Source organism: Pimephales promelas, chromosome 11 (assembly GCF_988280905.1).
Source record: "Pimephales promelas chromosome 11, fPimPro1.hap1.1, whole genome shotgun sequence".
Taxonomy (NCBI): Eukaryota; Metazoa; Chordata; class Actinopteri; order Cypriniformes; family Leuciscidae; genus Pimephales; species Pimephales promelas.
Genome location: NC_142779.1, coordinates 37198813 through 37224571, shown reverse-complemented (window position 1 = coordinate 37224571; position 25759 = coordinate 37198813). Strand labels below are relative to the sequence as shown.

The following is a 25759-nucleotide window of genomic DNA, read 5'->3' as shown; positions in this document are numbered from 1 at the left end:
AACAGTGAAGAGTGATTCACTCGCATGAGGAATTATTTTCACCACAGAGTCTTGACCTTTAACCCCATTGAAAGTCTTTGGAATGTGCTTGATGGGTTACAGAGCAGTTGTCAATGCAAGATATCAGCCAAACATTTACGCAACTCTTGATAAATATTGTGATGTTGCATAATGCTGTCGAAACATTGCCATGATGACGAATGCACACTAATCAGAGAGCGACATGTTTTTTGGCCAGCTTAGAATGAAGTTGCTCTAAACCAGTCTAAGTGTTTATCTAGCTGAGAAACAGAGACAGTTGAACAGCAGCTCATGCAGATTCTCACCCGAGGTCCACGTGTAGTGAAGTTAGGGTCAGTGAAGGGCTTTCCCTGCAGATCTCCCAGTGTTAATACAGGTTTCTTGAAGCTGAAGTTTCCCAGCTCCAGGCTCATGAGGCTTTTGTTGAGCTGAGATCCTGATTCTCTCAGCGCTGATCCTGAGGAGAAACATGGCCTCCACAGTGTCCTTGTTCTCCTTATAAAGCATGAATGCTTCCCAGGGGCTTCAGTGGGAGACAGAGAAGAAGAGATGAAAGACACTAAATGAAAAAGGACAAAATATTTAAGCAGAGACTGAAACATATTACGGAGTTTAATTGCTTGAATTTATTTTCATAAAGAAAACATACATGGTCAATACCAGTAAAGCAGCAGCTATGCAAGGTTACAATATTGATGAAAACAATCTCTGAAGCTCCACGCTGTACGAGGTTCAACATTTACACCATATTATATCTAGAACACTTACAATAATTATGGAAAGTAAATCACTGTCGAGTCATTAGTATAATTCAATATGATCAATATTCCATTTTTTTTATTCTGCCGAGCTCAATATAAATCAAGCAGATTTCCTGATGTGGACGTAAACATCTTTATAACATACAGTGTTCGGGTCCATCACTGTCGGACAGCAGAAAACAAACAAAAACAAGTCCACATTTCAAAAATAACAAAACACATGTAATCATATTTAATGAAAACTACACCTCTACATTTATCTTGTCAGATCTATTGAAAAAAAATTTTCAATAAGCACCAACATTAATTTCTGTATCACAGAATACAGTATTAAATGTCACAAACTTGTACAAAGAAAATCTGAAGATTGTGTAAATTGTAATTATTATGCAAGATAAGGAAAATGAAAAAGTAAATGATCTCCATCACCACTCCGCCTCTCCTACAGCCTTGGAGAACACATAGTCTTTCCCCCCGTAACACATCACACCATCCTTCAGGTAAAACTTCCAGCGGTTTTTGCTACGGTGGATCTATAAAACACAAACAAACAAAAAAGTAAACAATTTAAAACATTAAAATATAATTTCTTTGTAAATAGTTTTGACTGGGAGATTTGTGCCAACTAAAATGACTAAAATACAAATTAATGTAGATTTAGTCCGTTTACACTGTTAAACTGAACTGGAAGATCTCCATCTGTCCAACACAACGAGTGTCATCGCGGGTGACATCATTCACATAATCAAAACCACACACTGGCATTAGCATTTATTAATATTCTCAACCATGTCGGATTCAGGCAAAATGTCTTCCACTCACGGTCAGAGTCATAAAGTAGATTTTCAGTGGCAACCTACAGCATAGGTTGCTCCATATTCACAGTGTTCTCTGCAAAACTAAAAAAATGGCTTTATTCTGCACAGGTTTAACCATGTTCTCGCTCAGAAAAAACAACAGACATAAATAACAACTACCAACACAACCAACAAAGTTTCTCTACATACACACACTAAGTAGTAAAACTGATGAAGCACCATACAGAATGCCTCAGTCTCCTCGCACCCTCAGTAGTCTCACACCCTCAGTCTCCTCGCCCCCTCAGTCTCCTCGCCCCCTCAGTCTCCTCGCCCCCTCAGTCTCCTCGCCCCCTCAGTCTCCTCGCCCCCTCAGTCTCCTCGCCCCCTCAGTCTCCTCGCCCCCTCAGTCTCCTCGCCCTCTCAGTAGTCTCACACCCTCAGTCTCCTCGCCCTCTCAGTAGTCTCACACCCTCAGTCTCCTCGCCCTCTCAGTAGTCTCACACCCTCAGTCTCCTCGCCCTCTCAGTCTCCTCGCTCCCTCAGTCTCCTCGCCCCCTCAGTCTCCTCGCCCCCTCAGTCTCCTCGCCCCCTCAGTCTCCTCGCCCTCTCAGTAGTCTCACACCCTCAGTCTCCTCGCCCCCTCAGTCTCCTCGCCCTCTCAGTCTCCTCGCCCCCTCAGTCTCCTCGCCCCCTCAGTCTCCTCGCCCCCTCAGTCTCCTCGCACCCTCAGTAGTCTCACACCCTCAGTCTCCTCGCACCCTCAGTAGTCTCACACCCTCAGTCTCCTCGCCCTCTCAGTAGTCTCACACCCTCAGTCTCCTCGCCCCCTCAGTCTCCTCGCCCCCTCAGTCTCCTCGCCCCCTCAGTCTCCTCAGTCTCCTCGCCCCCTCAGTAGTCTCACACCCTCAGTCTCCTCGCCCCCTCAGTAGTCTCACACCCTCAGTCTCCTCGCCCCCTCAGTAGTCTCACACCCTCAGTCTCCTCGCCCCCTCAGTAGTCTCACACCCTCAGTCTCCTCGCCCCCTCAGTAGTCTCACACCCTCAGTCTCCTCGCCCCCTCAGTAGTCTCACACCCTCAGTCTCCTCGCCCCCTCAGTAGTCTCACACCCTCAGTCTCCTCGCCCCCTCAGTAGTCTCACACCCTCAGTCTCCTCGCCCCCTCAGTAGTCTCACACCCTCAGTCTCCTCGCCCCCTCAGTCTCCTCGCCCCCTCAGTCTCCTCGCCCCCTCAGTCTCCTCGCCCTCTCAGTAGTCTCACACCCTCAGTCTCCTCGCTCCCTCAGTCTCCTCGCCCCCTCAGTCTCCTCGCCCCCTCAGTCTCCTCGCCCCCTCAGTCTCCTCGCTCCCTCAGTCTCCTCGCCCTCTCAGTAGTCTCACACCCTCAGTCTCCTCGCCCCCTCAGTCTCCTCGCCCCCTCAGTCTCCTCGCCCCCTCAGTCTCCTCGCCCTCTCAGTAGTCTCACACCCTCAGTCTCCTCGCCCCCTCAGTCTCCTAGCTCCCTCAGTAGTCTCACACCCTCAGTCTCCTCGCCCCCTCAGTCTCCTCGCCCCCTCAGTAGTCTCGCCCCCTCAGTCTCCTCGCCCCCTCAGTCTCCTCGCCCCCTCAGTCTCCTCGCCCCCTCAGTCTCCTCGCCCTCTCAGTCTCCTCGCCCCCTCAGTCTCCTCGCCCCCTCAGTCTCCTCGCCCCCTCAGTCTCCTCGCCCCCTCAGTCTCCTCGCTCCCTCAGTCTCCTCGCCCCCTCAGTCTCCTCGCCCCCTCAGTCTCCTCGCCCCCTCAGTCTCCTCGCTCCCTCAGTCTCCTCGCCCCCTCAGTCTCCTCGCTCCCTCAGTCTCCTCGCCCCCTCAGTCTCCTCGCCCCCTCAGTCTCCTCGCTCCCTCAGTCTCCTCGCCCTCTCAGTAGTCTCACACCCTCAGTCTCCTCGCTCCCTCAGTCTCCTCGCCCCCTCAGTCTCCTCGCCCCCTCAGTCTCCTCGCCCCCTCAGTCTCCTCGCCCTCTCAGTAGTCTCACACCCTCAGTCTCCTCGCTCCCTCAGTCTCCTCGCCCCCTCAGTCTCCTCGCCCCCTCAGTCTCCTCGCCCCCTCAGTCTCCTCGCCCCCTCAGTCTCCTCGCCCCCTCAGTCTCCTCGCTCCCTCAGTCTCCTCGCCCCCTCAGTCTCCTCGCTCCCTCAGTCTCCTCGCCCCCTCAGTCTCCTCGCCCCCTCAGTCTCCTCGCCCCCTCAGTCCCCTCGCTCCCTCAGTCTCCTCGCCCCCTCAGTCCCCTCGCCCCCTCAGTCTCCTCGCCCCCTCAGTCTCCTCGCCCCCTCAGTCTCCTCGCCCTCTCAGTAGTCTCACACCCTCAGTCTCCTCGCTCCCTCAGTCTCCTCGCCCCCTCAGTCTCCTCGCCCCCTCAGTCTCCTCGCCCCCTCAGTCTCCTCGCCCTCTCAGTAGTCTCACACCCTCAGTCTCCTCACCCCCTCAGTCTCCTCGCCCCCTCAGTCTCCTCGCCCCCTCAGTCTCCTCGCCCCCTCAGTCTCCTCGCCTCCTCAGTCTCCTCGCCCCCTCAGTCTCCTCGCCCCCTCAGTCTCCTCGCCCCCTCAGTCTCCTCGCCCCCTCAGTCTCCTCGCCCCCTCAGTCTCCTCGCCCCCTCAGTCTCCTCGCCCCCTCAGTCCCCTCGCTCCCTCAGTCTCCTCGCCCCTCAGTCTCCTCGCCCCCTCAGTCTCCTCGCCCCCTCAGTCTCCTCGCCCCCTCAGTCTCCTCGCCCTCTCAGTAGTCTCACACCCTCAGTCTCCTCGCTCCCTCAGTCTCCTCGCCCCCTCAGTCTCCTCGCCCCCTCAGTCTCCTCGCCCCCTCAGTCTCCTCGCCCCCTCAGTCTCCTCGCCCCCTCAGTCTCCTCGCTCCCTCAGTCTCCTCGCCCCCTCAGTCTCCTCGCCCCCTCAGTCTCCTCGCCCCCTCAGTCTCCTCGCCCCCTCAGTCCCCTCGCTCCCTCAGTCCCCTCGCCCCCTCAGTCTCCTCGCCCCCTCAGTCTCCTCGCCCCCTCAGTCTCCTCGCCCTCTCAGTAGTCTCACACCCTCAGTCTCCTCGCTCCCTCAGTCTCCTCGCCCCCTCAGTCTCCTCGCCCCCTCAGTCTCCTCGCCCCCTCAGTCTCCTCGCCCTCTCAGTAGTCTCACACCCTCAGTCTCCTCGCCCCCTCAGTCTCCTCGCCCCCTCAGTCTCCTCGCCCCCTCAGTCTCCTCGCCCCCTCAGTCTCCTCGCCCCCTCAGTCTCCTCGCCCCCTCAGTCTCCTCGCCCCCTCAGTCTCCTCGCCCCCTCAGTCTCCTCGCCCCCTCAGTCTCCTCGCCCCCTCAGTCTCCTCGCCTCCTCAGTCTCCTCGCCCCCTCAGTCTCCTCGCCCCCTCAGTCTCCTCGCCCCCTCAGTCTCCTCGCCCCCTCAGTCTCCTCGCCCCCTCAGTCCCCTCGCTCCCTCAGTCTCCTCGCTCCCTCAGTCTCCTCGCCCCTCAGTCTCCTCGCCCCCTCAGTCTCCTCGCCCCCTCAGTCTCCTCGCCCTCTCAGTAGTCTCACACCCTCAGTCTCCTCGCCCCCTCAGTCTCCTCGCCCCCTCAGTCTCCTCGCCCTCTCAGTAGTCTCACACCCTCAGTCTCCTCGCTCCCTCAGTCTCCTCGCCCCCTCAGTCTCCTCGCCCTCTCAGTAGTCTCACACCCTCAGTCTCCTCGCCCCCTCAGTCTCCTCGCCCCCTCAGTCTCCTCGCCCCCTCAGTCTCCTCGCCCCCTCAGTCTCCTCGCCCCCTCAGTCTCCTCGCCCCCTCAGTCCCCTCGCTCCCTCAGTCTCCTCGCTCCCTCAGTCTCCTCGCCCCTCAGTCTCCTCGCCCCCTCAGTCTCCTCGCCCTCTCAGTAGTCTCACACCCTCAGTCTCCTCACTCCCTCAGTCTCCTCGCCCCCTCAGTCTCCTCGCCCTCTCAGTAGTCTCACACCCTCAGTCTCCTCGCCCCCTCAGTCTCCTCGCCCCCTCAGTCTCCTCGCCCCCTCAGTCTCCTCGCCCCCTCAGTCTCCTCGCCCCCTCAGTAGTCTTGCACCCTCAGTAGTCTTGCACCCTCAGTCTCCTCGCCCCCTCAGTCTCCTCGCCCTCTCAGTAGTCTCACACCCTCAGTCTCCTTGCGCCCTCAGTCTCCTCGCCCCCTCAGTCTCCTCGCCCCCTCAGTCTCCTCGCCCCCTCAGTCTCCTCGCCCTCTCAGTAGTCTCACACCCTCAGTCTCCTCGCCCCCTCAGTCTCCTCGCCCCCTCAGTCTCCTCGCCCTCTCAGTAGTCTCACACCCTCAGTCTCCTCGCCCCCTCAGTCTCCTCGCCCCCTCAGTCTCCTTGCCCCCTCAGTCTCCTCGCTCCCTCAGTCTCCTCGCCCTCTCAGTCTCCTCGCCCCCTCAGTCTCCTCGCTCCCTCAGTCTCCTCGCCCCCTCAGTCTCCTCGCCCCCTCAGTCTCCTCGCCCCCTCAGTCTCCTCGCTCCCTCAGTCTCCTCGCCCTCTCAGTCTCCTCGCCCCCTCAGTCTCCTCGCCCCCTCAGTCTCCTTGCCCCCTCAGTCTCCTTGCCCCCTCAGTCTCCTCGCTCCCTCAGTCTCCTTGCCCCCTCAGTCTCCTTGCCCCCTCAGTCTCCTCGCTCCCTCAGTCTCCTCGCTCCCTCAGTCTCCTCGCTCCCTCAGTCTCCTCGCCCTCTCAGTCTCCTCGCTCCCTCAGTCTCCTCGCCCTCTCAGTCTCCTCGCCCCCTCAGTCTCCTTGCCCCCTCAGTCTCCTCGCTCCCTCAGTCTCCTCGCTCCCTCAGTCTCCTCGCTCCCTCAGTAGTCTCGCCCCATCAGTCTCCTCGCCCCCTCAGTAGTCTTGCACCCTCAGTCTCCCCCTCAGTCTCCTTGCACCCTCAGTAGTCTCGCCCCCTCAGTAGTGTCCGCTATGGAGTTAATTTATATTTCACAATTTGCCCTGCAGCAAAGGTGTGTTGGTGTTTTAAATGTAAAAAATAATAACCCTTATATCAGAGTTGTTCGCAGTGGTGCTAAATTAAACGGTGACATGACAACCGTGTTGCATTGTGGTATATGGAGCTGCCACAGACAGCACAATAATACTGAAGTGAATACTCTTTACTCTTCAAATTATGAAAAAACACCTTTTTACGCAAATATCTAGTAAACGTCAATTAAGTCAATTATATTAGTCAATTAAGTCAATTATATCTCAAATGAACGTAGACAGTATTTATATTGGACCTGTGCATTTAGTCTTAAAGTGACAGCAGTCTAATAACCTGATGCTCTGTTTCAATGCTTATCAAACAGAGGACAAAGATACCACTCACTGCTCTTGACTTAATACCTTTTGTAACTTTATAAAGATTGATTTAATTTAAAAATCAAGTCACCTTCCTTTATGCAGTACTTAACAATGTAGATTCTTTCAAAGCAGCTTTACAGTGATAACTGGAGATAGGAGATTACAGTAACAGAGATTGTTTGCAGAAGCTCTAGAATAAAGTTATTGTCCAGCTAAAGTTAGTTTTGATTTCAATATCCACTGTAGGGCTGTTACCAATCCAATGAAATCAGAATCAACAAAATCTATCTTACTAATTAACAAAATACATTTACAGTGCATTCATTTAATCAATAATTTAATGAAACTAAAGTTTTAAATATAACATTTTTAATACAGAATTGTTGGAAAAATTAAGCAATGCTTTATGAAACTAAACCTGCGGTAGGTGGCGGAAAAATGTATATGTGAACAACAGAATCATTCATTAAACCGATTCGTTCAAACTGTTCAAAAAGCAAGTGACCACTTTTTAAACATGTCATTGAATCATTTTGATTCTCCCGATTCATTAAAAAACACTGAACCATTTAAGAACGACACTTGAAACTCTGGACTTGTCGTTCAACTGTTCTGCTGTTTTTTGAACAATTTCCGTAAGCAAAATCAGTCAAAACTGACAACCGATGCGCTAACCCTAAACCTAACCCTAGCCGATGTGTAGGATTCAGGTATCAGAATCAGATCAGTGAATTAAAAACATGTTTCAGTGAAGCCCTATTTGCAGAATTATAAAAAGTCTTGTTTTTTATTGTTTTTACCAAGATTGTGCAAAATTAAGACTGACTTTGATTACATAGTGATCTCATCTTCTGAACGCTACTGTACATTTAGATCTAATACTCAACACTTATAATTCTACAGGTTTTTTTTATTTTGGACAACCCAATCTATGAACCCATAACAGTAAAGAATCATTCAAAGGACGCCAGCTTATACGTAGCCATCATCTTTATCCAGTATGATTTTCAACTTTTTAAAATCCCCCCAAATAGTTCCTCTGTAGTTTTTACCTTATCATACTGGCAAACGATGACATTCTCTGTGTCAAAGACCTCTGGGATATCTTGATCACTCACGTCATCTCCAGAGTTCAGCGGATCCTGAGAGAACGCATGAGAAGAAAACAGAAGCGTTCATAACAGAAGCTCCTCTAAACTCACACTTTCATGAGGAGAGGATTGGCAGAATCAGTGTGTGAGGAAATCTTCCAGCTCGTCCTCTTATAAGACCTGATTTCATTCATCATTCATGGGCTTTCGATTCATTCAAAAGCAATTTATGGATTTAACTGCATTTAAAGGATTTTTTCTAATACTTACCATTATGTGATCAGCTATTTTGGAGAAAAATAGAAAAATCTGAATAATAATAATAATAATATGAAAGATAATGGCCCATATTCATAAAGAATCTTAATGCAACGGTAGCTACTAGTGACTAGGGATGGGAATCGAAAACCGGTTCCACTCGAGAACCGGTTCTAAATTTTACGATCCATCGATATTGTTTGCGCTCGACGTTAACGATTCCTCTTATCGATGCTCCTGCTCTGAGTCAACCAGTATGTAGGCTTCAGACAGTGAACTAACAACTGTCCCTTTGTCCTTTATTAAGCACCAGTACGGCGTCCAAAGCGATTTTTTGTACCACCAAAGCCTTATTTGATCGGTGAGTACCGGTAAAATTGTCTCTCTCTGTAGTTATGAACCGCTGCGCTCGTGACAGGGCTCGTGTTAAACTGAACGAGCAGGGAGAGAGAGAGCCCCGGTCGTGCGCGCGCGCACCTCTCTCTGGCTTCACTGCTCAAAACTAAGCACTGTCTTGCTCTCTCTTTCTCCCTCGCACATATTAATCAAAATAATCGACACAATGGTAAGGTCGGGAGACTAAAGTTTCATGTGCAGCATTCGGAGATTTGTTTTTCCTGAATTACCGCTGGGTGTGAATTGTGCTAAAATAGGTCTACGTTGCCTTATCTTCTCTGAATAGCGGTCCGCACATTTAGCTGACATAAACCACACTTCAAATAAACGGAAAAAACGACCAAAAGATGAAATGTTTTCTGTGATGACACACATCTTGTGTCGGAACGCGCACACGTCTGATAATGACACGTTCAATTCGCGAACTAATGACTCATTTGAACCGATTCGTTTTAATGAATGGTAAAACAACTGAACTGATCTTCCAACACTGAACTGAACTCAACACTGAACTGAACTCATAAGGTTTCATTTATTATATAAATTACATCAAAAGTACAGTTTACTTAGTCAAGTGAAAGGTTTAAAACAAATAAAACCAATTGTTTCTTTCCCCAAAAAAAGCATATGAGTACTTTTTCCCACACAGTGCTATCAGGAATCGATAAGAGAATCGTTAAAGAATCGGATCGATAAGCAGAATCGTTAGTGGCATCGATATCGATAAAATCTTATCAATTCCCATCCCTACTAGTGACAAAACTCTAAGAAAATTCTTAGAAATGTGGGCGTTTACTCTTAAAATTAAAGAAAAAAATCCAAGGAAAGAAAAAAGTAATTCAGAAAGCATCCAAACCCTTAAAAGAGGTCTTACGGTCAAAATTGTTAGGAGTATGGCTGAGGACTTTTTAAAGAGGCTTGAGAGTTTCTTTAGCAGAGGAGAAAATGGCAGAAAGACGAAGAGGGAGAAGAAATGTGTTGAAGAAAAGGATGGCCTTCTGTTCATCCACTAACTGGGCAAACAGTAAACACTGTCCAGTCGGGCTTTCTCGGCCTTCTCGGTATTGATTCCTTGTTTGTTACTGTGTTGGAACAAGTTTGTTGTAAAATATTTCATATTTTGTTTAATTTGATAACAGATGTATTTGTTATAAGCCTGTGATTATTTAATGTTATTGATGGCTTTAAATTTCCTGTTCACTTTATTTATGGTTTAGAGCTCCACCTAGTGGCAAGTTTGACATTTCTTTAATTCTGCGAATTCTGGTATTCACGTGAACCAAGAAGTATTATACCATGGTCTGGGTGAATACTCGATTCTGATTGGCTGCAGGGTGTCCGTTAAAAAGTGATAGAGGACACCTAGTAAAGTAGTTCTGGTGAAACTGCCTGTTTACCATTCGAAATGAATAAATAAATGCGCTGCCTACAACGGCTGTGAGTAACCATAGCAACAGGCAGTCACATGCTCTATCATCTAACGTTAGATATTATAGCCTAATACAACAATGAGCGACTTCGTGCTATTTCTTTTAACATTTATGGAGAATATGGCAACTTTGACGACTGGTATGCTGCTGAAGAAAGAAAAAATGTAAATAAAACGGAGAAAATTACACCGCTGCTGCTCTGCTCCATTGAACTCTATTGGTAACGACGTAACTTGCGACCATAGTTGGATAACGATGCTTTCGGGAAACGCACCCCTGAATGAGACCCTGCGGGAGTTTTACGCAGCTGTCCAGACAACCAAGGCAGGAGAAGGCTGAACGTTACAGCGTTTCAAGCCTAAGGAGCCTGAGGCAAATGACCCTCTCTTTGATCTGATTAATTTATTGCCCTCTATAACGTTAAGCGCAAATCGCTGGACCTCAGAGCTAATTGTTTTTTTATTGTTGTTTGATTAATTGTTTTATGTGTAATAAAAAAAAAAAAACTATGCCTACCTACCTTTGTGTTTCATGAAAAAAAAAAAGCATTTGTGAACCTGAAGGGATACGAGCTAAGCGGACTATAAATATCTCCGGTTGCTAAATAAACAGTCAGGCAAGGCAAGTTATTATTTGTAAAAACTAGATTTAGCCTAATTAAAATATAAACTAATGTTTTAAAAATGTTTTATTTGGCAAGTGACCATGGTATAAGCGGGTTAATGCCCTCCGAGGTGTCCATTGTCAGGTTTTAATGGACTTCGGCGGAGGCAACCGTCCTCCGCTGCGCGTCGGCCGGTTTACGCCTCGCCGTCGTCCATTAAAACCTGACAATGGACACCTCGTCGGGCATTAACCCTTACGTGAGTGCTCCATGGGCAGCAGTAACCATGGCTCTCGTTAATCGTCACATATTTCTGTAATCTCAAACCTTGCAACAGCATCGCTTGTAAGTATTTATTGATTTTGCAAGGATGTTTATAATACTTGCATATAAATGTGAACTGTTACAGTTAAAGAGAGTTAATAATAATTCTCAATTAGGATATTGCATTAGCCAGATTGTGCTTGTATTCATTATATTTACATTACAAAAATGTCACGTTTAATTGTAATCATATTATTGAAATATGTTTATTTGTTGTGTTTGTAGTTTCACTCTATACCCAAGACCATTAAACCTGTGGACAAACAAACATACTGTCTTCAGAGTCGTGTGAGGGAAGAGTTTTTCTGACTGTCAATATACTAAAATGATGTTGAGGACAGTACAGTTACATTCAAACCACCACTTAAATAGACAGCAATCAGTGTAACTGGAAAGAGTGGAACGATTTTTATCATTCAAAGCCAATCAAATACCTTATAGGAAATTAACAGCATGGTTAATTAAAAAGGATTTATCTACACATATATATAATGTGTGTGTGTGTGTGTGTGTGTGTGTGTGTGTGTGTGTAGAACGGTAAAAGAGGAAAACTTATGCATGTAATTTCAAGGCTTAGAATACAGTCATGGTCAAAATTAATGGCACCCCTGGTAAATATGATGAAAACTGGCTGTAAAAAATAATTCTGCATTGTTTATCCTTTTGATCTTCCATTAAAAAAAATGGCAAAATTCTAACCTTTCATTGAAGTAAAAGAATTGAAAGTGGGGGTAAATCACGCTATGAAATAAATAAATTTTTCTCCAAAACACTCTGGCCATAATTGTTGGCATCCCTAGAATTTTTTATGAGAAAAATATCTCTGAAGTACATTCCCATTAATATTTAATTTTTTAAGCACATCAGGGTGACTAGGAACATGAAATTGTCCAGCTATGACTTCTTGTTTCAAGGAGTTTAAATATGAGGAATCACAAAGGTCAAATTCCCTGAATCATCCATCACAATGAGTAAAACCAAAGAACATGGTTCTGATGTGCATCAAAAGATTGTTGAGCTTCACAAAATAGAAAGTGGATGTAAGAAAATAGCTAAAGAATTGAAAATCCCCATTTTGACCATCAGGGCAATAATTAAGAAGTTATAATCAACTAAAGATGTTACGATTCTGCCAGGAAGAGGACGTGTGTCTATTTTGCCTTAATGGACGGTGAGGATGAAAGTTTGAGTGTCCAAAGACTCTTCAAGGATCACAGATGGAGAATTGCAGAGATTACTTGAGTCTTGGGGTCAGAAAACCTAAAAAAAAAATAAAGACAACCCCTACATCCCCACATGTTGTTTGAGAGGGTTTCAAGAAAAATGTACCTGGCTCCTAAAAACAAACTCCAGCATATTCAGGTGTCAGACACGACTGGATCTTCAAGCGGCACAGGCTTCTGTGGGCAGATGAAACTAAAAAAGGGGCTTTTTGGCAGCAAACCCAGCAGATGTGTTTGGTGCAAACAGGGATGAAGAGTACCCCATGCCTACGGTTAAATATACTGCTGGATCTTGTATGTTGTGGGCCTATTTATTTGCTGGAGGTCCTGGACATCTTGTTCAGATACATGGTATTATGGATTCTATCAAATACAAAAAGATAAAAAAAATAAAAACCTGACGCCTTCTGCTAGAAATCGTATAATGGGCCGTGGTTGGATCTTCCATCAGGACAACGGTCCAAAACAAAAATCAAAATCAACACAAAAATTAGTTACGGAGCACAAAATGAAGCTTCTGCCATGACCGTCCCAGACCCTGACCTGATGAGTGGAGTGAACTGAAGAGATGAAGCACGGTCTCTGATCTCTGGTCAGGTGTTCTCCAAACTCATCAGGAATTATAGGAGAAGACTCAGATCTGTTATCTTGGCAAAAGGAGGTTGCAAAAAGTTTTTAGTAACATGGTGCCAATAATTATGGCCAGAGTGTTTGAGAAAAACATTTATTTCATAGTGTGATTTACCCCTACTTTCAATTCTTTTACTTCAATGAAAGGTTAGAATTTTGCCATTTTTTGAATGGAAGATCAAAAGGATAAACAATGCAGAATTATTTTGTACAGCCAGTTTACATCATATTTACCAGGGGTGCCATTAATTTTGACCATGACTGTAGTTAAAATCAATCTTTTTTCCCTTCTTGGACAACCAACCAATCACAGTCTTCAAAAAATTGTGTCATACATAGCAACAGGGTCATCCCCGCCTCCTCACTGACATGAGAGTTTCTGTCTTCTCCATCCTCAGAAATGCTCTCAGATCGGTCCCGAATCGCTCTTAAGCTAAGAAGACTCATACGTAGTAAGTTTTTAAGCTAAATTAAAAGTTTTCTGAGAGGATTCTTAGAATCTTTATGAATACAGGCCCCAACATTTTAGAGCTGAGCATAACTAGAAAATGTCATTTCTAAAGTCTTAATTCCCAACATGACATCATGACTTTTGCGTAAACATACACGCCAATTTCGAGTCAAGTGGCGTGCTATCTCAATGCATTTTGAGCTATCCGCGTGTATGCGTGTTTGCCTACGCCATTAACGTCCGCGTCATTCCGCGTGTCTGTACACGCCGTCAAATGTCCGACCAAAACAAAGCAAAATGTAGATCTACATCTGGGGAGCTATGTTTTTTTTCCTAGGATGGTAAGGGAACAGTCATAAATGCCATTAACCCCAGTGACGGTTAGGTTTAGGGACACACGCTACTTCATGGGATCAGTCTGTAATTCCATAATTATTTAAAGTTCTCATATTTTCAGGTTTTACTGAAAATATTACTACATTAAAGTAACAATCGGATTACAATCAACTTCCTCAAGGTCTATATATATGTAAATGTAGAAGCAAAATGCAAGATCAACTCTGATTTAAGACTCCTTAAACACGTGCCAGAAAAATGGCTGCTTTTATCTTCCAGAAAATTCATGTAAAAAGTAAAAATAAATAAATAGTAACCAACATCTTGCCTATTGAGAAAGAAAAACAGCTTTTCTAACCCTTTAACTCTCCATCTGAATGCTTACCTCTTCCTCTTCCAACTCCTCCTCCTCATTGCTGTTGATCATTCCCAGAAACTCTTCCTCTCCAACCAGCTCCAGATCTTCCTCATCATCCTCTTCCTCCGTGTCGGAGCTGCTGTCAGCGACTCCATCCAGTTGTGTGATGAAGTCCAGCTCCGTCTCAAGCTGATGAAACAGCATCAGTATCATATTCTGTTTGAAACCACAATCTTTGAGCAAAACATTTATATGGCGTCATTAAAACTGCAAGGCTACATGAAGAAAGAGTTTTTTCAAAAATGAAAATGGTTCCTGATCTCAAACACACATGATTTAATTTCTTCCACCCTCAAATCTCATAAAAATTAACATATTTAAACTGAAGAGCCATATTCAGTTACAACCCATTTTACATTCACATTTTTAATGGATTATTAAAATACAACTATATAGAGAAAACGCGCAACACCAAAGATGGCGGTTGTACACACATGCCCCGCCCCTCCCGCTGGACAGCCAATCGCCTGCTTTTAACAGTCAAGCCGGGAAACATGTAAGCCTATCGTCTGGTTACACCGACGCATGCGCACGGTTGAGGTTTGCGACAGCGGGAAATACGTTACTGTTTGAAAAGGCGGCAGATTTGATGCGTGTTAGTTGTGTAAATGTCAGACATCCCAAGTCTCCCGGAAGTTCCCCGAGTCTCCCGCAGATTGATAGCGTCTCCCTGATGACCACAAATTAGTTCAAATCTCCCGGAATCTAGAGCGAGCGAGCAGAACCCTTGCACAGGCGTAGTAAACGCATAACCTGTGGGGGAAAAGGCGTTTTAAACCTTATTTTGGGGAAAAGTCAACAAACTTTTTCTATACAAGCGGTTTTTATGTCCCGGTGACCAGTGAAAGTGCAGTTCTGACTCTCTGCCCATTCATTCAGATAGGAGCCTGGTCTTGTTAGTCCGAAACAGCTGCCCGGAGGCGTTGCCAAGATGGCGGCCGAGTGGCTGGACTTGACTAAAAGGGCTTTGGCTGGGGAACAAAAGCAATTCGCCAAACTAGATTTGATATAATTCATATCCAATTGCTATATTTTAGTCTTTGCTTTGGTTTTGTTACAAACTGTGTCGCTTTGCCTTTTTGATTGTAGATTCTTCACCATTCGTAGTTTCTTTATTTTTATAACCGGTGATTCCCCGCAGGTTTGTAGTTTTGCGTGGTCCGTCCATGGTCACGCTTTCTCACTTGTAACAGCTAACCTGTGCTCTTCACACACTAAACTCAAGCTACTTTTCTAAGCACCTTGAACCCACTACCTCTGGGTCAGAAGCCTATCACTCATCTCATTGCACCACTGGGAAATTGTGTTTTTGCTAAGATAAAGAAGGCAGTTACGCTTGTTTGGATACAAAAGTTTTTAAAACAGTTTTGATTTCTTTTGTCATATTGTTTTGTGCGTTATCTATGTGAATGTTAAAATCTCCAGCAATGGCAAAACAGTCAAACTCAGTGGAAATTGTTGATAGCAGTTCTATAAAGTCCTCAGCAAAGGCTGGAGAGTATTTTGGAGGCCTATAAATAATGATAGGCAAAATTTTAACACAATACCCAGATATTCGAAAGACGGGTAAATCCCAAATGATATTTGCTTACATTGATAAACATCTTTAAAAAGAGCAGCTAAACCCCCGCCTCTCTTACCCGCTCTGCAGACACTCATATAAGTGAAGTTAGGAAGGGATGTTTCGTTTAGGACTGTTGCACTACAGCTGTCTTCTAGCCAATTCTTTCATTTAGAAACATGAAATCCAGGTTGTATGTGGTTACCACAGCAATCTTAGTTTGGCGTGTAATAGGCACCAGCTTAGATGGGTTTGCTGTATGGTTGTTGAAGGCCTTAGGCTGAATCCCAATCCTCTGTCTTACCCCTTCCCCTTAGTTTTGCGCGTTCACGTGAGAGGAAGGGCTATGCCAATTCTCATTTTGATCTAGGGGTAGGGGAAAGGTGAATGGGTATATACCCCTTAAGACCAAGAATTTTCGCGAGCTTACTTGAAGTTTTTTTTGCTTAAATGATTGATAAAAAAAATATGACCATCTTGTTTTGTGCTCTACACAATTATGTACATATATATTTGCAACTATGTTGTTTATTGAAACGTTTTTAAAGTTTTTAAAAATCGCTACTTTGCTACGCTAGGCTATGCTAACGTTACAATGCTGATTTGCACAATCAGTCCCACATTTCAAGATCACCCAAAATGTCCGGGATTCAGCTTTTGCTTTCTACAGTCGCCATTCATTATGAGTACATTATTTGACACTGACACGTAGGTGATCAGCTTCTCAGATGATGCATTCAGCTTCAAACGGATCCCGACTGAAAACACGGGAATATTAGATCATCAATACATTCAGATTCACCGATTTAAATGAATGAATTCAGTCCGATTGAAACAACACCTTGTGCATGTAAACATAACGAATAGTGAAGACGGAAAGCAAAAGCCCAATCCCGGACATTTTGACGGCATCTTGAAAGTTGAGAAGTTTGTGATCAACACTTGTTGCCCCGGGTGACACAGACGCCAGTTAAGGACGATGTAAGATGACGTAACGATGAGTGGTGTCTCATTTCATAGGGGTATGTTTGCACTAGCGCTTACCACTCGTTTTCGAGGGACAAGGGCTAGGGGTCAGACGAAGGGGAAGGGGTAAGACAGAGAATTGGGATTCAGCCTTAGACTTTCTATCATGTAATTGAACAGCAATAGAGAGAGAGATACAGACGCACTGGGTTCCCGCTTGTTCTGTAAACATTTGAGAAAGTTACTGTTTTCATAGCGAGGACCCGACACATATCACTGAGAGCTGGTAATAGTGAATCAGGGCAAGACAAAAACACACTTTAGGAGACAGACTAGACAGACTAACTGACTGATCAAACTAAGCCTCTTAGGGCTAATGTTTCATCAACTAAAAGAGGACAAGCCCTGTTTAGTAGGAAATACTTTCATAATGGTGTCGACATGTATTGTTCCAGGATGCAAGAAGCCGGAGTAAAGTTCCAGTGCATTGTAGGCAGCAACTAAAGGCTGCAAAGAATCGTAAATACGGAGAGAACGCCGTGACGGAAAAATCTGGAAAATCTCTCTGTTTGTAGTCATATCAAACTGGATGATCACGAATGGTGTTTTAGGCCGAACACAAGGGAAAAACTCAAAGACACTGCCATTCTGTCTGTTCTGCCCACAACAGTGTTGTGTACAGGTGAGAAAGCTGTTGCCATAGTGATCCGTTTTACCATAATGCTACACAAAGTAAAAAAATAAATAAATAAAAAGTATAATACAATTTCAGTAATAAACCCACTCTTACAAGAGGCAAGCCGCTGAACCATCTGAACATGCTTATGGACAAACTCCACCTTCATTGTGGCTGAGTCTAGAGATTCTCTGGCTAGTGTGTGACGACCCCTGCTGTTGGTATTGAGCATTGCAGTTGGTAACTGAGCCCACTTGCAGAGGAAGCTCACACAAGAATGTGCTTTTTAATGTGATAATCTTTAAGGACTGTTTAGAATCATTTTGAAAGTGTCAGGGTAACTTGTAATAATGTCTCATTTCTAAAGAAGTAAAAGAAAAGGCAATAAGGTTTTAAGAATATAGAAATATCTTGCACACAGAAGGGTGTGTCTTTGAGTTAATCACCTTCTACCTTTTGTCTGAATGCAAATTTTCCTTCCCCCAGTAAACATGGTGGGGGGATTGAGTCCATTGTAGTTTGGTGATTGGATCAGGTAATTTTGCTGATTAGATCAGGTAAGGTTTGGCTCTATTTAAGGGAAATGCACAAGAGTTCGGGGCTGCTATTCTGTATCAGATCAGCCCATGATGCTGTGTCTTCGAGACTCAGCTCATGTAGTTAATATGGTGGGTAAAGTTCCTTTGTCCTAAAACATTTGATGGTTTGCTCTGATTATCTTGTGGAACTGTAATAATACATTTACCTGACATAATAAATTGTTATATTTGGCTATTCTAACAGACTTTGACTTTATTTTCATTAGAGTTAAAAGGAATAGTCAAGCTTTAACATATTAAATGATGCACAGATATCATTGATAAACCTTCTTCATTTTATGGAGTTAGATGAAACGAGTTAATACATAAGATTAAATGTGTTGCATTTAATTAAAATTCACTTTGCCATTGAAAAGACGGAACACGCTTGGAACCTTCACCACGATTTTGTGGCCCTTTTTACAACATTGTTAGTGTATTTTTGATGTTTGTCTTCTAGGTCATTTATGTATGAGAGTTGTACCAAGACAAATTCCTATCAACTTGTTGACATGGCAATAAATTATTGAAATGAAATGAAACCTCAACATTGCATTACACTTTCAACCATGCACTGTGCTCTACACACTGATTTTGCTGATAGCTACAGAAATACTTTTATTTTCTTTAACTGTTTTCATTTCATTATTTTGTTTTTGTCTTATCATTTGTAGTTCAATAAACATTATTTTTGAGCCTATAATTGGGTTTGCGTGCGTCCCTTGTTTTTGTTCGTAACAAGGGTCGTAACAACTGAGACCATGAGCTCTTGGCTACATTCAGTCTGAGTCCTAGGCATTACAGATCTGTGAGATATTCTTCCTCCGACTGGGCCAAGTCGGCTCCCCTTCGGTCTCAGCGGGGAAAGCTCTGCGTACATGCACTTTGTAAACGTGCGTGGGGCCAGACAGTCCGAATGGTAGGACTGTATACTGGTATGCCACCCCTTCGAACACCACGAACGGTCTGTGATGGGGTGGTCTGGATGTGAAAGTACGCATCTTTCAGATCCACTGAGGAAAAAACAATACCCTGGGCATACTAGCTACTAGTTCAGACGTCTGAGGTCTTGTATGGGCCTTCTTGGGGAAGAGGCTGCAGAAGCCTGACTCGCTGTGTCAGCTTATAACTTTGAGGATGTGAGCCATGTTGCTCTTCACCAAAGAATTGACTATGTAACAATCAAATGGAACATCGCGAAAAAGCCCCGTTTTAGGCACATAAAATGATCTAACATGTTGGTTAATTGGACAGCAACAACCATGTAAAGAGCTACAAACACCCTTAACCTGGTCTCACTGCCCGCCCTAAAGCTGCCAGCCATGCAAGGGTACTTGGATAAGAAAGAAACGTGACTGGGTTTTTCAACAGAAGTGCTGCAAGACTCAAAAATAGCTTGAATGAGTCAGATATATCTAACGCAGAGAAGTTAATTCATCCAGTCCCTGAAAACTGTAACTCATTTCAGACTGCCGAGAAATTGACCAGTTGTAGGTGCGGGATTCATACATTTTGGGGCATCTCGCCCGGGGGGCGGGGTTACGTCCTGCGTCACGTCTCTCATGCGGGTTCTCGTCGGCCAGGGTCAGCGCGGCTGAGCGCGCACCAGCGGGGACCCGTCAAAGATTCTAGTTTTTCCAACCGTCTCTCTGGACTCGTCTGTTGAGTGGGAAGTACGTTACCGGCCTGTGTACATCTTTTTGCACGATGGAAGGTAAGTTTTTAATCATGTTAGTTTGTTTTCCTGTTTAATTAAGATTTCGACTGTTAGATACAGTTAGATAGATTAGCTAGATAGAGTAATCTTGACCAACTTCAAATCACGTGGTGCAAACCTGTCCTCTTTTGGTGAAAATAGTTAGTGTGACTTTTGTAAAACTTTTTTTTTTACTCTTCACCCGTAGTCTTAAGCCTCGTTTGGTTTGCACCCCTGGTCTGTGTTAACGAAATATTTCATTTAACGTTATAGATCTGCCTTGGATGCCTCCACATTCCCAAGTTGTCAAGAGAGATGGGGGATACATTTCCGTAATTGTAAAGTCGAAAGAAGGATCTGACAACTCTGTTGGACTAGGGCTTCTTCACCCATCTCTGGCAATACACACAAGAGTTGCTTTGTAAATAGGTGTTTCTTTTTCTTTTTTGTTTCTTTCTTTTTGTGTGTGTTTATTTTGTATGATTACGTCACCCATGTATTTGTACTCTGCTGACTAATGTTGATCCACACTCTTAGAAAAAATGCTTCATTGGGGTTCTATATATGAAGCATAGGGTTCTTTACTCAACTCCAAAGGAACGTTTATGCTAAAAAATGTTCTATAATGACAAGAAAGAACCCTTTTGGCACAAAGGTCCTTTATAGGCTATTATTCATTCATATATTACATTATTCTGCAACATTTTTTAGTTGTAATTAAGTTATTGTTTATTTAACTGTTGTAGTAACTTAATGTCACATTTTAATCATGCTGATTTTTGGAGGATAAAAACGGAAATGTCACTCTTCGTGTGATATTGATTTATTACATTTTTTAACCCCCATATCTTGAATTTTGTGATCATTCACATGCATTGCATTTTAGGGGTTCCAAATACGTAGCGCTTTAGAACCTTTTAAGGTTCTATATAGAACATTTTCTTCTAAGAGTGGTTGTTGGTAAAGGGGTGGGGGGGTTAAGGTGAAAATTTGACAAATGATGTATATATTTCCCTGTTGAAAACATTGCATCACAAAATTGTGTATAATCATGTGTATTGACATGATTAAAATCTTGCATTAAGGCCTGTTTCTATTTCATAATTCCACCTGTAATATATTGAGTCTAATTAGTCGTTACTGCTTGAATCACCCAAAGAAGAAACATGAACTGGTTAGTTGGAGTTTAATGGAGGTTTAATTTTCTACAATACAATAAGTAGGCCTAACTTTATCGAGGTAAAAGTTTCCCCGCTGTCACCAGACGTAGGTCTCGGAGTGGAGAGAAGAGTGACAAAATCACGGTAAGGCAGTGCAAACAAAGCAAGTTAGGCTATCTGTCTAGCATTGCCATGTCAGTGTATTGATTGATTCATTGTCCCTTCATAGTTTTTAAGAGACATTTCAGGTTGGATGTATTTAATAAACTGAGCGAAGCCTATTCATCTGTTAGTATGAAACGCACCTTGGCCATTGTAATTAAGGCTACAGCACATCTTGTACAACTAAAACCCATGGTAGCTAGGTAACGATAAACAAACTGAAAGACAGCAATTCCAGATTTCACTTTCGTTCACTAAACAAAGACTATGGAAATTAAACATCACTTTTCCATCAAAAAACATGTTGTAAAAAAACATAACTCATTATATTTAAGACCTAGGTTCGCTAGCTAGTTCTGTGCCTGCCTGTGTACGCTATGGGGCGCGCGCTCACCCTGGTCGACGAGAACCCACATGAGAGATGTGACGCAGGACGTAACCCCCCCTCCGGACGAGATGCCCCAAAATGTATGTGCAGGCAGCAAAAAGCAACAACATACAGAAGAATAAAGTTCCTATTAAGAATAGAGAACGTATTAAAAAGCTGCTGTTTTCCTAATGGGCTTTATGCCCAGCTGCACTACTTCCTGAACTTCAGCCAGCTCCTTGTTTCCTGTCTGCCATTAGTGGCCAAATTAATTAGTTCAGGTGTGCTTGACCTCAGTAGTCACAGCAACAATAATCAGACACACCTGAATTAATCAATTTGGCCAATAATGGCAGACAGGAAACAAGGAGCTGGCTGAAGTTCAGGAAGTAGTGCTGCTGTGCATGAAGCCAATTGCACGTAAAACATTTAATTCCAGAAACTTGTCAGATAACACTTACCTTCATATTGTTTTGGGGCTTTTATTTTGTCTGCCATCTCTATTTGGAGGTAGAAATGACTAGTACACAACACTGGTTTCATATTTATCGTTGTCTTGCATGTTGCATTGACGTTTACCTTAATGTCATGATTAGTTTCAGCCTTCAAGTCTGGAAGAGGAGTTGATGCATCAGCTGCTCCGTCTGGCTCTTTTAAGGCCGTCTCCATCACATCCCGGGGATAATCCGAGCGCGGCCCCTGTGCCGGCGGAGTGAAGAACGACGAGGCGCTCATGTCGAGGGGCTGCGGGCTGAACTCGATGTCGTCAAGGTTGAACTCGCTCTGACTGTCAGAGGCTGATGGGGAGGGTTTGTCGTCGGTTTGTTGGCAGAGCTGATGGTGCAACGGTTGCGGCAGATTCGGCAGGGTCTCAGGCGCTACACACCCAGACGGCTCTGGAGGACAGGGAACGGACAGACGGACCGGGATGCTGCGAGCAACGGCCATGGGCCGAGACACCGGGTTGGAATTCTGCTCAATGCGGGTCGGAGCGGGTCGGGTCAGGACATGCTGAGCTCCTCGCGTGACCATTACAGGAACATTGACTTTGTAGAAATGTCCTGAAGGTGAGAGAGGAACAGGGAAGAACATCTAAACGTTATTTCAGCTCATTTACATCCAGTGGTTGGAATGGGAGATTCAAGGTCTTACGCCACATCTACACTAAGCCAGAGCTTTCCCTATCTGATCTTTTTTTCACATTCTAAACTTTAAGGAATGGACTTAGCTATAATATTGATAATCAATAATAATATACAATATTACAATAAACAATAACTTGTTTTGATTAATTATGATTTTTTTTATTAATTATGGTCCTATACCGGATTAACTTGACATGGCTAAATTGATATTAAAATCAATTAATCAGTTCATCCAACAAACTCTTTTGATTATTATTACTTTATTCTAAGGAAAGGGTATCTTCCATGGCCTCAGAAGAATAATTATTTCTTAGCATGTACAACATTGAACATGTAGCAAAAGAGAATTTGTTTGCAAGCAGTGAATCAGAACCAAATACATAAAGTGTACAAGTTTTATTAACTAAATCATAAACATGAATTAACTAAACAGACAAACATAAATACATTTGTAGGAAAAAGGAGTGAGAAATGGAATGATGTAACGATGAAGAAGATCCATCTGACTGAGAGGAATCAACAGCATTTCACGTTCACATTTCATTGAATTGAATACTTGCATTTGTAGTGGGAACAATTCTTGAAGTTGTGGAAAATTGAAGTCGTTGAGGGTTCCGGTAGTGGCAAGTGGAAGTTATTTGAAAGTAATCTTTCTCCATGAGAACATGGCTGGTTGGCTCAAGGCTTGGGCCCTGTTGAGGCCACAACAAGCACCTAGAAGTGAGGAAGTCGGAGGAGTGGGTGATTGGAGTCCTGGTTCCAAACTCTTGAGATTGTTCTTGGTTCTTTGTAAAAGAGTCTTCTCTCTCCTGCATGAGCCCATATCTGGTTAGATTAAGGCCTGCTGGGCTCTCGGGCCCCCGTGGAGGGGCTTCTCCAGTATCACCAGAAACAGTGTTGCAGCTGGATGAGAAACTAAGAGAGGGAGGTCATATGTGGACTGTCTCTTATTAAGCCTGAGAAAGATCCAACCCCTAAAGGTTGACTGGACCAATAAGCACAATGAAATGTCAGAGTGGGAAGGTTGCTCTAGTTAATTTACGAGTCTTTGTCCCAAGCATGGTTATACCTTCATTACTGCTCAGATATAACATCCACACTGCATTCTAGAAGGTGATGTACATCAAAGTGTGAGTCACTAAATGAGGATTAATTAGGTAGGAGGCATGATACAGGTGAGGTTACATTGATCGTTAGTTGCCTGCATACCAAGGTACATACAGGGCCTTAGACAGTGGTCTTCTTCAACTAGGTCTTGTCTGTTTAATCACATGATTTTCTAGCGATTAATTGCATTGTTACAAGCAAAATTGAATAATGAATTCTAAAATAGTGTATTGTTAGCCTGATATGGTTAGGCACAATTTATGGTTAGGCTAAAGTAAATCCTCTGGGGTCAACAAACGTGCCGGCGCATTTTGCTGGATTTTTTCACAAAATATCAATATGAACATATGCCTACAGAGTGTGCGCTATAGAGATCAACTCGACAGAACTCAACAGATGCGGGAGTTAAGACCGCAGTTTGAGCCAGCGGCTCGAATGGATTTGGCCCTGTGTTCACAGACAATTCACCTCCTCCACTTCAGGTGAAGGTGGGGGAGAAAAGTCCTCCACTTCAAACGGCCGCTCTGTTGCAAAGCTACTTGCGTCACTCCAGTCACTCTCCATTTTAGAGTCTGACAGCAGCGGTCACTCACTGCGGGTCTCAGGTGCACCCCCCCCGCTCAGCCCATTTTTTCAGCATTTTTCAAATATTGCAAGTGGGTGGAGTCAGGCTCTGACCAGTGGTTTACTTACCCTTTAAATAGAAGTGTTATTAAACAAATTAAACAAACATCTTCCACCATGTATTTTTCCCATGACTTTTTCCTCATCCACAGTCGGTGATGCAGGGAGTCTTGTGATTGGTTTTCAAGCAAGCTAATCAGAATTTAACAGCCTCATCTCTGATTGGCTGGAATTATGGCATATTGTAACGCTGGGTTGTGTTGAGCACGCGAGCCGTCTGCGCTTCGAGAGCGCTTATGGCTGGTATGAGAGGAGCAAGAAGGTGAATCTTTGCACATGCGAAAGAGAACGTCTATACTTATTTTAAATGCAAAGTTGATTTTCGTTCGCTCGAAATATTTTCTTATCAGTGAGATGAACATTTCTCCACAAAACTCAGTCCATGTGCGTGCGAAATGGAAACGCAGAATTGTGACAGAAATCTAACCCCATGGTGTTGAGCGCGGTATTGAAAGTGTTGAGGGCGGTGTTGAAAGTGTTGAGGGCGGTGTAGAAAGTGTTTTGAGTGTTGAGCGCGGTGTTGAGAGTGTTGAGAGTGCTGTTGAGTGTTGAGTGTGGTGTTGAGCGCGGTGATGAGAGTGTTGAGGGCGGTGTTGAGAGTGTTGAGCGCGGTGTTGAAAGTGTTGAGCGCGGTGATGAGAGTGTTGAGGGCGGTGTTGAGAGTGTTGAGGGCGGTGTTGAAAGTGTTGAGCGCGGTGATGAGAGTGTTGAGCGCGGTGATGAGAGCGCGGTGATGAGAGTGTTGAGCGCGGTGATGAGAGTGTTGAGCGCGGTGATGAGAGTGTTGAGCGCGGTGATGAGAGTGTTGAGCGCGGTGATGAGAGTGTTGAGCGCGGTGATGAGAGTGTTGAGCGCGGTGTTGAGAGTGCTGAGCGCGGTGTTGAGAGTGTTGAGGGCGGTGTTGAAAGTGTTGAGCGCGGTGTTGAGAGTGTTGAGCGCGGTGTTGAAAGTGTTGAGCGCGGTGTTGAGAGTGTTGAGCGCGGTGATGAGCGTGATGTTGAGCGCGGTGATGAGAGTGTTGAGCGCGGTGTTGAGAGTGTTGAGGGCGGTGTTGAAAGTGTTGAGCGCGGTGTTGAGAGTGTTGAGCGCGGTGATGAGAGTGTTGAGCGCGGTGATGAGAGTGTTGAGCGCGGTGATGAGAGTGTTGAGCGCGGTGATGAGAGTGTTGAGCGCGGTGATGAGAGTGTTGAGCGCGGTGTTGAGAGTGCTGAGCGCGGTGTTGAGAGTGTTGAGGGCGGTGTTGAAAGTGTTGAGCGCGGTGTTGAGAGTGTTGAGCGCGGTGATGAGCGTGATGTTGAGCGCGGTGATGAGAGTGTTGAGCGCGGTGATGAGAGTGTTGAGGGCGGTGTTGAGAGTGTTGTTGAGTGTTGAGCGTGGTGTTGAGCGCGGTGTTGAGCGCGGTGATGAGTGTTGAGGGCGGTGTTGAAAGTGTTGAGTGCGGTGATGAGAGTGTTGAGCGCGGTGATGAGAGTGTTGAGGGCGGTGTTGAGAGTGCTGTTGAGTGTTGAGCATGGTGTTGAGCGCGGTGTTGAGTGTTGAGGGCGGTGTTGAAAGTGTTGAGCGCGGTGATGAGTGTTGAGCGCGGTGATGAGAGTGTTGAGCGCGGTGTTGAAAGTGTTGAGCGTG

General features: G+C 45.0%; 1 protein-coding gene across 1 annotated transcript in view; it reads right to left on the bottom strand.

Annotated features, from left to right (window-relative positions):
* Positions 1–624: 624 nt before the first annotated feature.
* LOC148977261 (TFIIA-alpha and beta-like factor) overlaps positions 625–25759 on the bottom strand; it is a 33130-nt gene continuing 7995 nt past the window's right edge. The window contains exons 6-9 of the mRNA XM_089117390.1: positions 21777–22258; positions 13999–14160; positions 7923–8012; positions 625–1315 (exon numbers count right to left, since the gene is read on the bottom strand). Coding sequence (XP_088973516.1) covers positions 1208–1315; positions 7923–8012; positions 13999–14160; positions 21777–22258 — 842 coding nt within the window. The 3' untranslated portion in view covers positions 625–1207. The remainder of the gene's footprint in view (positions 1316–7922; positions 8013–13998; positions 14161–21776; positions 22259–25759) is intronic.